Source organism: Henckelia pumila, chromosome 3 (genome assembly GCF_033568475.1).
Source record: "Henckelia pumila isolate YLH828 chromosome 3, ASM3356847v2, whole genome shotgun sequence".
NCBI lineage: Eukaryota > Viridiplantae > Streptophyta > Magnoliopsida > Lamiales > Gesneriaceae > Henckelia > Henckelia pumila.
The window spans coordinates 65745427-65759272 of NC_133122.1; the positions used below are offsets into that span (position 1 = coordinate 65745427).

At 35.2% G+C, this 13846-nt stretch overlaps 2 protein-coding genes across 2 annotated transcripts; one reads left to right on the forward strand and one right to left on the reverse strand.

Annotated features, from left to right (window-relative positions):
• Nucleotides 1-516: 516 nt before the first annotated feature.
• Nucleotides 517-1681, reverse strand: LOC140891460 (large ribosomal subunit protein eL21z/eL21y-like). The gene is made up of 2 exons (XM_073299953.1): nt 1373-1681; nt 517-929 (listed from the first exon to the last, which is right to left on the reverse strand). Exons 1-2 carry the CDS (start codon nt 1607-1609, stop codon nt 672-674), a joined length of 495 nt encoding a protein of 164 aa, XP_073156054.1. The 5' UTR covers nt 1610-1681; the 3' UTR covers nt 517-671.
• Nucleotides 1682-2813: 1132 nt separating this feature from the next.
• Nucleotides 2814-13400, forward strand: LOC140887862 (uncharacterized). Its single transcript, XM_073295422.1, has 16 exons — nt 2814-2992; nt 3093-3240; nt 3489-3628; nt 4504-4864; nt 4978-5067; nt 5150-5240; nt 6668-6740; nt 7904-7957; nt 8812-8972; nt 9079-9177; nt 10483-10551; nt 10833-10971; nt 11392-11587; nt 11791-11903; nt 12439-12478; nt 12849-13400. Exons 3-16 carry the CDS (start codon nt 3491-3493, stop codon nt 13028-13030), a joined length of 1806 nt encoding a protein of 601 aa, XP_073151523.1. The 5' UTR covers nt 2814-2992; nt 3093-3240; nt 3489-3490; the 3' UTR covers nt 13031-13400.
• The last annotated feature ends 446 nt before the right edge of the window (nt 13401-13846 follow it).

The following is a 13846-nucleotide window of genomic DNA, read 5'->3' on the forward strand; positions in this document are numbered from 1 at the left end:
TATAATATTTTATTGACATGAAATAGAATGTGATAGATATATTGTTTTTTTATTCCGTGAAAATTAAATAATCACTAATATCCCTCTTTTATCTCCTGGTTGAGTAATGCTTAAAAAAATAGGCACATAAGATTAATTTGACCCCAGATTATGCTCTCTTACACTAGGAAAAGTTGTGCCGATCAGTTCTGCACTATGAGGTGTCTAGTGTTTTTTGTTCACCATTTACTCTTTCATTCGGCATTACTTATAAAATCTGAAGTCTGTATCATTCTTTAAATTGGCACAGCAAACACCCTCCAATTTCCCGTACCAGCATGTGTTCACCAAAACAGAGGGTGGTGTCGACCTTCGGCGGCCTTGCAATAAGTCACTCCTTGCGGAGGTGATATAAGTCACTCCTTGCGGAGGTGATATTGATCGTTCATGTAAAGAAAATATAAGACTCAAAATAAGCTTTTCGACATCTTACAAGCTATTTTCAAACAATTTGCCACACTTTTGGAGAGCTGAAAATAGTCAAAAACAAACATTAAAAAACAGCAACTCATTCAACAGAGCATAAAATTCCATAAAACACCATATGCTACTTGGCCATCTCATAACCAAAGAAAGGAAAGAAAACATCTTGAGCGAACAATTATCAAAATCAAAGGCCTGGTAACAAATCCTTAGTAACCACCCTTGAGATCATTCACCACATCATATGGGATCGGAGTGACAGTTTCGAGCGTCGCACCTTCCACCATAAAACCAGGTTTCGGCCCTTCTGGCTGCCTTTTCGTGCTGATGATCTTACCTTGTGCTTTTGCCTCAGCCTTCAGTTGATCATTCTTCCTGATCCTCTGCAGAATTTCCTCATGGCACCGTGATGGCTGGACGTGTTCAACCCGTACATGAATTCTCTTCCTTATGATTCTGTTACCAACCTTAATTCAATAAACATCACACTATATATCAATTCAACGGCCATTTGAGGTTCAAATGATCAGGAAACAAATGGATGAGACAGAACACACAGATGAGTGAGTAGAAACATTAGATTACATAATGATTTGCTAAAATAAACATAGATTGAAGAAATTTCAATATTTTCCTCTGTGAGAGGACTTGCACTACAAATAAATAAGCGTATCTTGCCTAAAGTTTTATTTTGGCCCGTGTCTGAAATGGTCCTGACGGCTCACAGCAACAGTCAAATCACTACAAGCAGCCACATTTCCATATACCGAAACCGCACTAGAACACATTCTACTTCAATTTTGATACACAAGCATGATATGCACATTGATCAAATAAAGAAAAAATCGACTAATCCCATTTAAAACGTAATTTAACTTAAAAAAAAAAACTTCACTGTTCGAAATCGAACCTGTTTGTTGACTTCGACTCCAATGGCGCGCTTGGTGACGTTCCACACGCGACCAGTTCGTCCGTGGTAGAATTTGTGCGGCATTCCTTTGTGAATCGATCCATTAACCTTAACATCGACGTAATCCCCAGTTTTGTAGCTCCGAAGATAGGTTGTCAGATGAGTCGGACCCTTCTTCCTGAACGGCCGAGCAAATAGATCCCGAGTACGCGACCTAAGACCGTGACCCGCCGGCATCTTTAGCTTTCGACGATCTCTGGCTGTGCCAAGCTAAAGCTGTAAAGCTAGGGTTAGGGTTTTGTGGAAAACATTGCCGATGAAATACGATTGCAATTTGGGGGAGTTGGGTTTTCCGATTAAAATGGGCCGGACTTTTATTGGGCCTGATTATACTTTTCGAAGATTATGGATGGGCCAGCATTTATTTGATTGTATTTTCTAATTCATACCGATACTATATGAAAAATAAACATTTATTTACTTATAAATAACACTTTCTTTGGAAATATGTATAATTATTCAATGGGGAATATAATGGCGATTAACATAGAGCCAGGAAAAAAAAAAAAGGGTATAAATTGGGTGTATCCATAGGACGCATTTGATATATTGAATGTGGTTTAAACCAGCGTTTTCATAATCGGACCGGTGATCGAACCGGTTTACCTAAAAAAAACGGTCCAACCGGTCGGACCGTTTTAACCGGACGGTCGAACCGGAAAATCGTTTATATAATTTAATATAATAAATAATATATTTTGGATTTTAAAAACTCCAAAATTATATAAACAGACAAAAAAATATATATTTAATATAGTTTGAAAGCTAAATAAATATGTAAATATATTTAAAATATCAATTATAGTTATAAATTATTTAATTTAAAAAAACAATAATTATGAAAATAATTTTTTAAATGAAGTAAAAAATCTAAATAATAATGTATATATATAAAAATATTAAATTTAAAGTTTGAAAAATAAAAAAATTTAAATTTTCAAAAATAAAAATAAAAAAATTCGAAAAGGTTCTTGGCCGGTCCAACCGGTTCTTGACCGATTTTGACCGGTTCTAACCGGTTGGACCGATTTTCCGATTCTTGGAGTCGTTTCGAAGCGGAGAACCGACCGGTTCCCGATCGAACCGGCCGGTCCGATCCCGTTCCAAAAACATTGGTTTAAATAATTAGACACCTTGACTTTTACATAAAACGATGAAACGATGAATGATATAAGGATGATAAATAATATATTTTGATAAGATAATGATAGATGACATCAATTTTTTTTTTATAGAAATTGAGTCAAATATCTGAAAAAAAAAAAAGATTTTTTGAAAAATACTAGGATTAAATACTAAATAAATAATAAATATATATATAAATTAATAAAAAGAGAAACTTATTTATTGGGCAAAATCCATTGCAATTTGCAATCTATCTTTCTACAACGGCGTAGTTTTTGTCACAGAACACCGACTCGAGGCACTTTCCTTCGCACACACCCGGCGAGCCTCGTCACCGTTCCCGTTCCCGACATTGATTCTGCGAACCCTGCTCGGGAGGGGTGATTATGATTTTGACGTAGAAAGTAGTGAAGTATAACGGGGTGGTTGATACAGGTGGGTAGGCTGATATTCTATTTTATGTAATAATATAACAACTTTTGAAAAAGTTCCAAACTTTCGGTAGTTGATGCTCTCCTTCTCTGTTCTCCTATAGGTGATTTCGTCAAGCTACTCCGCTGCCGCGGTCTCCAAAGCTCTTCTGTTAGCCTGTTTACTATTTAGCCTGCTACTGTAACAAGGGGCGTAAAGTTCGTTTATTAGTTGCAAGTCTTGGTTGGGAAATCATGCGAAAAAGCTAGCGGGTAAAGAGCCCATCTTGACATTGTTTTAAAGCTTTAAGATTTATTAGCCAACAAAAGAAGAAGAGTAACTTTTATTGTTATGGTTCTGTGAGGGGAGATCACCTGGTTTGGTGGAAATTTTGGAAAACCAGAACCTGACGATGTTATTTATTTATTCTTTTTTTTTATTATTATTAAATTTGTGGAGAGAATCAATTAGAACTACTGTATTTTAACCACAAATATTGGTTTGACATCGATCTGTTTAGCTATGGGTATCATTGAGGACGGCTCAATCTCGGGTAATTTACCCAGCAGCATCAAGGTGTTTGCTGTGCACTACCCAGGTTACCCTTCTTCCATTGAACGCGCTGTTGAGACTTTGGGGGGCACTGAAGGCGTTCTCAAGGTGTGCCTAATTAAATTCTTGCGACAGTTGTATGCGTTGTTATCCTCACCTTTTGTACTTTTTATTGGATTATTCATTATTTCAATGCTGAACTGATCATCGAAGTGATGCTCGATTCGTATCAGATCGTATTTTATTGCATACTTCATGTTTGTCACAAGTTAAGTTTATTTAATTTTAATTGGTTTAGTGATCTTACCGTGCTTCGGATATGGAGGATGTATTGATAGTTCTAAATCGTTATGTATGTGCTGGCACGGTAATGTGTTATTGTTCAGTCCAATGGGGACTAGTGCCTCCCCTGTCTTAAATTTTCTTATAGATGAACTCATACATCGAGATTCCGGGCATGCAGTGATTGTCTTTGAATCATGAGGTGAATAAATGCTGATTGATTGCGTCCTAGACTTGTAGCCGATATGTTTAGAGTTGCTGCTTTGACTCCTAGATAGGGGAAGAACCATGTGTAAATATAAATGGGATAGTTTTGAATAATTGTTTTGTCAAGACTCAAGAAGGATATTTTAATCTGTGCCACAGAGATGGGACTGCGGAGAGGTTAATACCGTCGATTGGCATCAGCCATCTTATGTATTATTTCTCGTTGTGAGTAAGAGTTTATGGTGGTTGCGTTCATAACCTACGAATGCATATGAAAATGCAAGGTTTCACAAAAATGAATTTGGTAACACATTCGGCCTTGTTAGCCAAAAAAAAAGAAGAAAAATCCGTTTATAATTACTTTCAGGACACAACTGATTGGATTGGTTTAGCATTGATTTATTCAGCCTTTCATTAAGCTATCATAGTACAGCTACGTGTTGAAATACCTGTATTTCAGCTTGTTGCTTACAAATTAAATATTCATGTTTCAGGTCTGTACCCAGAAGTCAAACAAGTTGGAGCTACGTTTTCGCCCGGAAGATCCATATTCACATCCAGCCTTTGGAGAACTCCAGCCCTGCAATAATTTTTTACTGAAAATTTCAAAAAAGAAAGTTCAGAGTTTGATAAATAAAAACAACCCTGATGGTGTTCCTGAACATGCCTCAGCTGTTAATCTTGAACAGCATATTACTTTTCCTAAATTATCTGAAACGTCACAGAAGTTTGTTCATCCTGAATCTGAACCATGTCCAGATTCTTCTGAAGTTGATGTACAGACACAGACTGGAGCTCCTGATCCACTTTTTGCCGATATTGTTGCTCAAGTGTCTAAGGCGTATCACTTTAATGGTTAGGCTGACCTGTATTTTCTAATGTTCCCAATCACCCTCTTGTTTAGCAATTGCTTCGAAAATTCATTTCTCCGTTATTCATTGTGTCAAATCTTTATGCTGTTCTCGAAGGAATGGTGGATTACCAGCATGTTCTTGCTGTTCATGCTGATAATGCTCGAAGGAAAAAAAGAAATTGGGATGAAGTAGAACCACAGTTCAGTAAGGGCTTCTTTCTTGTTTTTGAGCTTTCAGGGAACTAGATTTGCTATCATGTAAACTTTTTTCTTCGTGCTTTATGTAGGAAAGGGTGGTTTGCTGGATGTTGATAATGAGGATTTGATGATCTTAGTTCCACCATTTTTTTCCTCAAAGGATCTGCCAGAAAAAGTTGTGTGAGTTGTTTTGGCTTGCTGACTTTATTTCACCTAAATTGCCGGTCATTTATATCTTTTTTGATGTGTCACACTTTCTACCCTGGAAATTTGAGGAGAAATCTAGTATTGACTTCAAAATGGCACGTATTGTGATTTTGCCTTTTGGAGAAAAGTGGTGTGATATATCTTCCTTCAATTCTTTTGGAAGAAATATGATAATGTGTTTTGGTCAAATTCTTCTCTTTGTTTGAAGAATGATTACCATTTTTCAACTCTAATTCATTCACTAGTGCAACAAAATATATGAAGTCTTCTAACTTCTCTATTAGTAACAAAAGTTTACATTTGTTGATGAGGCCTTTTACGGGAGAGAAAATATTGGAAGTCTTTCTAACATCTACTAGCCAGTTGAGAGAACTATCTCAGTGCTCGGTCTGATCCCTTATCTTTTGAACCACAAGTCCTTCATTTCTTCCTTTTCTGAGAGACATATTTTTTTTTCCTTTGGTGAGTGTGTTAACAGAATTGATGTGCCTGATTGACGCCAAATAGTGTTTGCACTTTGCTAAGTCATGCTGGCCATTGCTTCGTTTATTGACGTTATCTATCACCATGACACCTGGTATTTATAGATTCATGGTCCATGCTAAACTGGATTTTTTCCGCATCAGCATCACGAATGCTTTTAATCATCTCAATTTACTATTCTTCAGAATTTCTCTCGTTGAAATCTTGTATAAAACTTTCATAACATTTTTTGATTCCCCATTTGTCCGATATTGTCCCCAGATAATTGCTATTCTCAACAAGTGCCAAGGTGTTAAATACTCTGATATTATGTAAATTAGCTTGACATTAATAGCTTGTCTGGAGACACTCAATAGCTAGAGGATTTGACAATGTATTTTTACGTAAGGAGTTGGATTAATCGTTTATTAGAGTTCGATGAATGCCTTGCATCTCGCCTACTTTAGTAGCATCTGATTCATCTTCATTTATGGAAACTTAATGGGTCTGTTATGTGGATGACTTCTAATGTTCAGCTGTCATTTATGAATAGTGTTACTTGAACTGGTTATGTAGAAACTACATGTTATCATATTTTATGTTTGGATGTCTTTTAGCACCTTCACCTCCAAGTAATTTTGGGAAAACCTTATTTTTTATCCGGTAAACTGTGGCAGTATAAGCCTGTCCCTCAGATCGATGGAAACGAATCCAGGCATTAGCTTTTTGGAATTACGTTCTGTTCTGTTACTCATGCACTTATTTTCAAAAATTTTTATGATTTATCCTTTTATATTTAGTCTCAAATAGGCCTTCGAGTGCATTCAACTTTTGATTGAAGCCATAGCCTTGGCATAAAACAGTAGTTTTGTGATGTTACTTAAGGCATGAAAAGTTGGTTTCTTGGATTTTATTGTCAGTTATTTTTGCACTTGCAGTTTAAAATCTTGCTCAGATCTGAGCTTGAAAAGGAAACAAGAGGTAGTTATGCAGCAGCCCTGGGAGGGGGAGGTGAGTAGTTCTGTTGGCAAAAAAGCAATTAATCTTAGTTTTCTGTCTAGTGCCTAACTATCTCGTCATTATTATATGCATTCTGCTGTTATAATTCCTACAGCTCTCTGTTACTTATTTTGGGTATGTTATTTGAACTGCAGACTGCATGTGTAAATAATAAACCAAAAACCACAAAATCAATTTGAAACCGTAGTTACCAAAACCTAAAAACTCCTAAGTATTGCAGTTTGTTTTCAAGTCAAACTGCAAAATTCAATTTGGGTTGTGTTTGCAACTTTAATTTCACAGATAGGAAATTGAACAGAATTCCTCTTCTGCAAGTTATAACTAACTGTCTGTATTGTACCTACCATATGAGCTCCTTCATTAAATTAAATTTTTTCCCGTTTAATACGCAACAGACATATATGTATGTATGTATAGATATTTTTATTTGGTTGAACTTGTACATTTCATTTAAAAATAAAATCTCCGTCACATGGTCTTTATCATTGATAATGTTGGCATTTCTTTATTACATAATGGTTGCTATCTCATTGCACTAAACCATATGTGCTAATTCTTTTAACGGGGTTGAAGTTTTAGCTTGCGATGAAAGATATCCAAAAAAAAAAAAAAAAAGGAAAAAGAAAATGAGAAGTTTGCAGGTTTATATCAAAACCAAACATAATTATTTTCTTCTCTTTATGTATATGTTTTGTTTGATTTTGGTTTTAGAAAGTAGATGAACCAAAATCCGTGGTTCGACACTGATGAAACCAAAGTCGAAGCCTGATTAGTTCTATCAGTTCTCGTATACAACTTTAGGTGAATGAATTGTCGCAAATTGATCTATTGCTACTACAAGTTCTAGTTTTTCTATTACAGACCGTCCAAACAAAACATTGCAGTCATTATGCCTCTTTATGGCTACCTAGTGCAAATGTTTTTGGCCTGGTCTCACTGAAAGCTCACTATTTTAGATCCTTGTTCATAGAATTCTTCAGTATTGACGAGTCACTAGTGAGGAATTTGCTCTGGAAGTAAAGATTCATATATCACTGCCATCTTACTTTCTGTTTTGGTTGCATGGTGCAATTACTTATGGTTTTCTTTAACTTCTAATAATTTGTCTCATTGCTTTATTTGGATTGGTAAAGTTTCCATTCATTTGATTGCAGATGGAGATTGAGCAATGTCTTGCCATTGACTTCAACATTAAAGATATCCTAATTGTTAAATATATTAGTTATTATTGTTAATTTTGTTTCCAAAATACTACCTGTTATTTGCTCTGTCCATTTCCTATCTCATCCGCTTTTTTGTTTACCACATTGTCACCTGACCTATTGCAGTGTAATTTTTGTTTTGTTAAAAATAAAAAACACTTGCAGTGCCATTTTGATATATGATTATAAGGGCAATGTGTAGTGAGGCACATGGCATATGAAGAACCTAGGTAGAAGACAAGGCAAGCCCCTTGGTAGTAAAGTGAGGTACTGCAAAAATGAATGAATATTTTTATTCATTTCATTTTGGACATATTCTGCTGACACTTTGGTGTGTTCAAAACTGGCGTGGGGCATTTAAAATGCATCAAGGTTACGGCATGCTTAATAGAAGGTATAGGTTGTATCTTGGGTTTTTGTCCAAAGGCTGAGCACCACTGAGCCTAGAGCCTGATACGTTCCTTGTGGTCTGTGGGATTTTATTTGGTATGGACTTTAGCAAGGAAATAATGTAACCCAAAACTAAAATTTAATACTAGTATTGCTGCTATCATACTTGAAGAGAAACTAAATTGATATGTTTTCAGTTTAGTTCTCCATGATAGTGAACAATTCGATGGAGTTCTCCATTCATTTTAATGATGGAAAGACATCAATAGGATCCTGGAGCTGAAGAAAATAAGAGAGGGTCGAGCCTTTCAATAGTGCATCACATGTAGTAGTAGTGAGCAGTTCCTTCCCATTGATGTAATAGAAAAGTTAATTTTATCACTTGAAGTGACAATTGATTAAAATTTTGAATGTTATCCACCCGATGAGTTTGGTTTGTTTGCACCTTGACAATCATACAGATCCCAAAGAAAGTATACTGGGAAAAATTCATACCCAGAGACTCAGAACGATGGCAGTGGCAAACAGCTGTTAGTGAATTGTTTGATGAGCGTCCAATATGGGTCAAAGAGTCATTAGCAGAACATCTAATTGATCGAGGCCTGAATGTTGGAGGCAATGTGCTTAAAAGGTTATATTTCTGTCTTGTATAACATGCTACCAAAAAAATGCAACATTTAACACAAACTCTTATTAAAGGTCAAATTTTTTATGCAAGTTTAGTTCTGATTTTCCAGGCTTCTGTTTATAGCAGCATATTACTTCTCAAATGGGCCATTTCTAAGGTTCTGGATCAAAAAAGGATATGATCCCCGAAAAGATCCTGAATCTCGCATGTTAGTTTTCATCCAGATACACTTTTGCATCTTGCTGTTGTGTAATGCAAATTTTCACTTTCTAGAGTTTAAATTACGTATGCTGATGAATAATTTATTTGCTCTAGTTGTTTGAAATTTTTGTTGCGTGGGTTTATAGCTGCACCAAGATGTGCAATTTCCTCTGGAGATTCTGTACGTTTATTGAAGTGGTGTTTCAGGAGGAAACAGCAAGAAATTAGTTTTGTGCAAAAAAGGATTTGTGCAAGGATATAGACAATTACGAATTTAAGTCAATGCCTGCAAATTCCTCGCACTCAAGAAGCAAGAGTCTTGCCACACTAAAGCAAATCTTTTTGCTTATACTTAAAATTTCAATAAGCCCTCTAAATCTTGGAAGCTACAGTACTCGCTTTATATTTTTTTAGTCTATTTCTTTAATGGTCTATTGAACTGCAAAATAAAAACTTGAGGATTTGGATGCTCAAACTGCCATTCAAAAGTTTCAGGCTCTCTTGAGTTTTATAGCTTATTCCAAATCTCTATTTCTGCTGTAAAGTTACACTCTCCAGTTTTGGCACCAAAAAATGGATGGATAACATAAACTGAGTGTCGGATGAATCTCAGGAGGAGCTCATCTTACTTATTACTTCAAGAAATCTGGTGATACATGGTGCAATAGAGATAATGGTGAATTGGAGCTTGTTTAGGGGGTGCCTCACTTTTTTGGCCTCCCTAAATTAAATATTTTTCTTTTTTTTTTTTTTGGAAAAATTAAGTATTTTGAATTTGGTAAAAAGTTGTCTATTTTCGGAGAATGGGTGGAAAAGGTGGTTTGGCAAGGGAAGGTGACCGCGGTGTCCAAAGGGAAACTATAAACATATGAAGAATCTGTTGTTCTTGAAAGGTTTGCTTGACAAGCTTATCACTGAGGGTGAAGTAAAGCATGTAGACTATATATCATCAGAAATCTGGTTTTTTTCAGAGTTTCTCTTCAAAATTATTAGCAAATAGTTTCTGAGATGCCATGACCAACAGACTCAATTAACTTCTTCAGAAATTTCTTTTCTGTAATCTGTTGTCTGAACATATATTCTACCTTTTCAACATGTTCCATCATGTGAACTTATGTTCGACCATTTTTCTGAAAGAGAATACAAGTTATTGACATTTTAATCACTTGGAAAATTTGTCTTAACCACTCGTTCAACAACTTCTTTCGATGCCATGATGTCTTAAATTGTATTGCGTGCTGATTTAATCCATAAGCTTCATTGGTTAATTCTTGTATTACTAAGGCTAACTTATTGCGGTTTACTTGATTAGATATCAAAAGACTGACTTTCGAGTGCCACCATCACTACGAAGTTATTGTGATGCAAATGTTTCATCTGGGTAAGGAATTTTACGAATTTAAAAAAATTAGCTTTTCTCTTCTTGTGATTCAAACTATGCTTCAGTAAAATTATATAGTGATGATTATGACCTAGATTTAAACTTGGTAAAAAGTGATGATTAATTCACAAAACACATTTTATACCAAACAGGTTGCCTAGAGTCCCAACAGATCGAGTTGTTGTCGAAGAAATATAATTGTCTGTTACTGGCTAACAATATCATGTCTTTAGATGATGATTATCTATCGCAGATTAATTATCTCTCTCTGTCATGTGCAGATTGAAGAACAATTGGAAGGATATTTGTGCATTTGAGGTTTTCCCATATAAATGCCAAGTTTTATTACAACTCTTTGAACTCAAGGATGATTATGTTCAGCAAGAAATCAGAAAACCTTCAAGTCAAGGAAGCTGCAGCGTATGATATACTTGCATTTCCCTAGCAAACTCTCTCGAGGAACCTGATTGAATATTTGAAAAGAAATATTGAATCGTTTTGGTGGAGATCAGCAGAAAATAGTTATTTTGACCTGAATAAATTTTTTGGTTTCTGAATATCTGCATTGTTACCTGCATACGTTTTCATCAATTTTTTATGATTAGAAATTTTTGCTTTAGTGTTCATTTTGACATGATTTCTACATTCGTTTCTTCTGATTTTGTGGATTCGAGGAGATTCTATTATTGCCTTTTTGGCAAAAAGAAAGTTCAAAAGTAAAAATTGAATTATTTTCTTTATTTCCCAGTCGTACTGTAGAAGTCAATATTTTTTATTCGACCTTATTTGCTGTCTTTAGTATGTGCTCGATCAGCTTTCAAAATTTTGTTATTTTTCCAGCTGCAAACAGGATGGTTTTCATCTCATGTAATTGATTGCTTGAGATTGCGAGTAGCTCAGAGGTTTTTGACCGTATACCCTGAGGTTGGTGCAGAATCCATACTGAAGTCTGTTTCTAGGCGCTTTGAAAGATCAAAGAAAGTACGAATTAATTTGAAGGATTTCAAAGTCGATGAAGGAAAACAGACTAATGAAGGTTTAAATCAATCTGCAAAACTTTGGTTATACTCTGCTGGCTTTTTATGAGTCTTATTTGCTTTTCATATGGTTGCAATATTGTCATATGTCACTAGAATGATACTTTCTTCTATTGGCTAATTGATTTAACCTCCGTGGTTATCACCTGATACACATAATTTTTTTTATCTCGGGTATTTCTAGCAATGTTTTATGTTGCAGATATCGTAAAGAATGCAGATAAAGAACCCATTGATGAAGTTGAATACGAGGAAGATGCAGAAGAAGATGGATTGGAAGACGACAATCTTGGGGAAGGTTTTGATGCAGCTGAGGTATTGATCTAAAGATTTACCACTTTGGTTGGGTTCATTTCCCATCCCTGTTTTCCACTCCACAAAATAAATGTGAACATTACAAGCCCATTCTCATTCTCTTCTCTTACAACATATTTTCAGATTTTCCCTCATTTTCACACGTCCTGACTCCTGATATAACTACTTTTAGTTCAAATTTTGATTACTTTTTAAAAATATTCTATTATTATATTTCATTTTTTTCCAAATTAACATTTTTAAAATTGTTTAAAACTATATATGTTATGTTCCTTCCAAAAAAAAACCTACATTATGAAGTGAAACCACTAACTACCAATTTCTGACATGATTTAATATCTACAATAATAATCTTGTTTCCAAAAAACAAACTCAAAATTGCATCATAGTTCCCTGGAACAACCAAAATGAAAACAAACAGGTCTTACGTATTTGTCTGTTAAATCATTCTGCGCGTACTTGGCCCTTGCCAGAAGAAATTTTTGAAGCGATGATCTACCAGTGCACCACCTAACATTTTCATTTTCTTTTCCAGGTTGAAGAGGACACAGATTTTTTCCTACGACCACATTCATGTATCCTTTCAGCTTGCTCTGGTTTTGTTTTTTACCTCTGTTTTTCCTTTATTCTTAATGGTTTCTTCGTTACCTTTATTCTGGTGGCTAAAAAAATACATGTTCTATCGATATATCTAGGGGAGGTTTTGCGAAATGTCGTGTTATATATTTTTCTAGCTTCATCGTTGCCTCTGATTTCAGATGACATTTTTTTTGGATTGGCTATCCTCTATCTTTGACGCTTTCCATTACTAGAATTTACTTCTGTTGATTTGTGTTTGTTTTATGATTTCGTAAAAAATATTTATATGTTCGAAATTTGCTGCATATCAACTCATATGGTCGCTATTGTGCATCAAATGAACCATATCCTATACGCGATCCACAGACACTGAACATGAAAACGTCTCAAAGGACTATCTCCAGGAGCTTTTTGGTAGTTTTCCCTTCAATGTTGCTGCAGAAGGAGATGAAATGCAAGGTGCTGACCCATACGGCGAAGAAGAATATCAGATTTACGAACAGCATAGCGATGAAGGTGATGATGACTTCGATGATGAGGAATACTAAAACACCAACCTGTTTTTCGTAGGTCGTTTCATGATTCTATTCCTACTCCATATCTTCGAGTCCATTCAAAGGGCAGTGACTTGAAGAAACATTTCGAAATTGTTGTCGTTGGTAGTTTGAAGATGGCTACATCACCGGGAAATGGAATATGAGTGAACTGTTTCATGCACTTGGTCTAACTTAGTTAGAGAGAACTATGTAATCAGCATGGTTGACGAAAAATTATATTCGTTGATATTTATGATAGGCTGATCTTACAGATAAATTGTTGGCTGTGGGATTTTTAAGTGTTTTTATATAACATTCTTTTATTTAGTTGATGAAATTTTGCTTCTTGCAAAACTTTACATCAATAAACAAGCATTTAGTAATTGTTGTGGTCCATGGAAATGTAAACGGTAGCAATTGCCAAATATGTTATTTGTTGCAGCAACTGGATAACAATTTACACCTGTTTTTGGTTTAATTTTATTAATTTTTTATATATGAATTAAATACCGATAATCTATTTTGGTACGAACGTCAAGTTAAAAGTAGTGTTTAAAAATACTTACAAAAATATAATATTTCGTAAATCACAACTGCTAATGAGTCAATGACTCGTAAGTGCTACCTTTCCGGGAGAACGAGCCGGAAAAACGGAAAATTTTACATTACTTATACACGCACTGTCTTAATAATTTATCCAATGATGGAGATTCATCAATGTATGTGGGGTTCATCGAAAAATTAGTGGATCTCACATGTATTTATAAAATCTCCACTTTTAGATGTTTTTTCAGGCGGTGCCTGAACAGGTGGGATCTAATTATCCCG

Bases quoted from the DNA above. Each gene is read 5' to 3' on its own strand.
- LOC140891460 (XM_073299953.1), bottom strand. From the start codon at position 1,609: ATGCCGGCGGGTCACGGTCTTAGGTCGCGTACTCGGGATCTATTTGCT. The intron at 930-1,372 runs GTTCGATTTCGA...TATTGAATTAAG, and splicing joins GAGTCGAAGTCAACAAACAG to GTTGGTAACAGAATCATAAG.
- LOC140887862 (XM_073295422.1), top strand. From the start codon at position 3,491: ATGGGTATCATTGAGGACGGCTCAATCTCGGGTAATTTACCCAGCAGC. The intron at 10,972-11,391 runs GTATGATATACT...TTATTTTTCCAG, and splicing joins CAAGTCAAGGAAGCTGCAGC to CTGCAAACAGGATGGTTTTC. The intron at 11,904-12,438 runs GTATTGATCTAA...TTTCTTTTCCAG, and splicing joins AAGGTTTTGATGCAGCTGAG to GTTGAAGAGGACACAGATTT.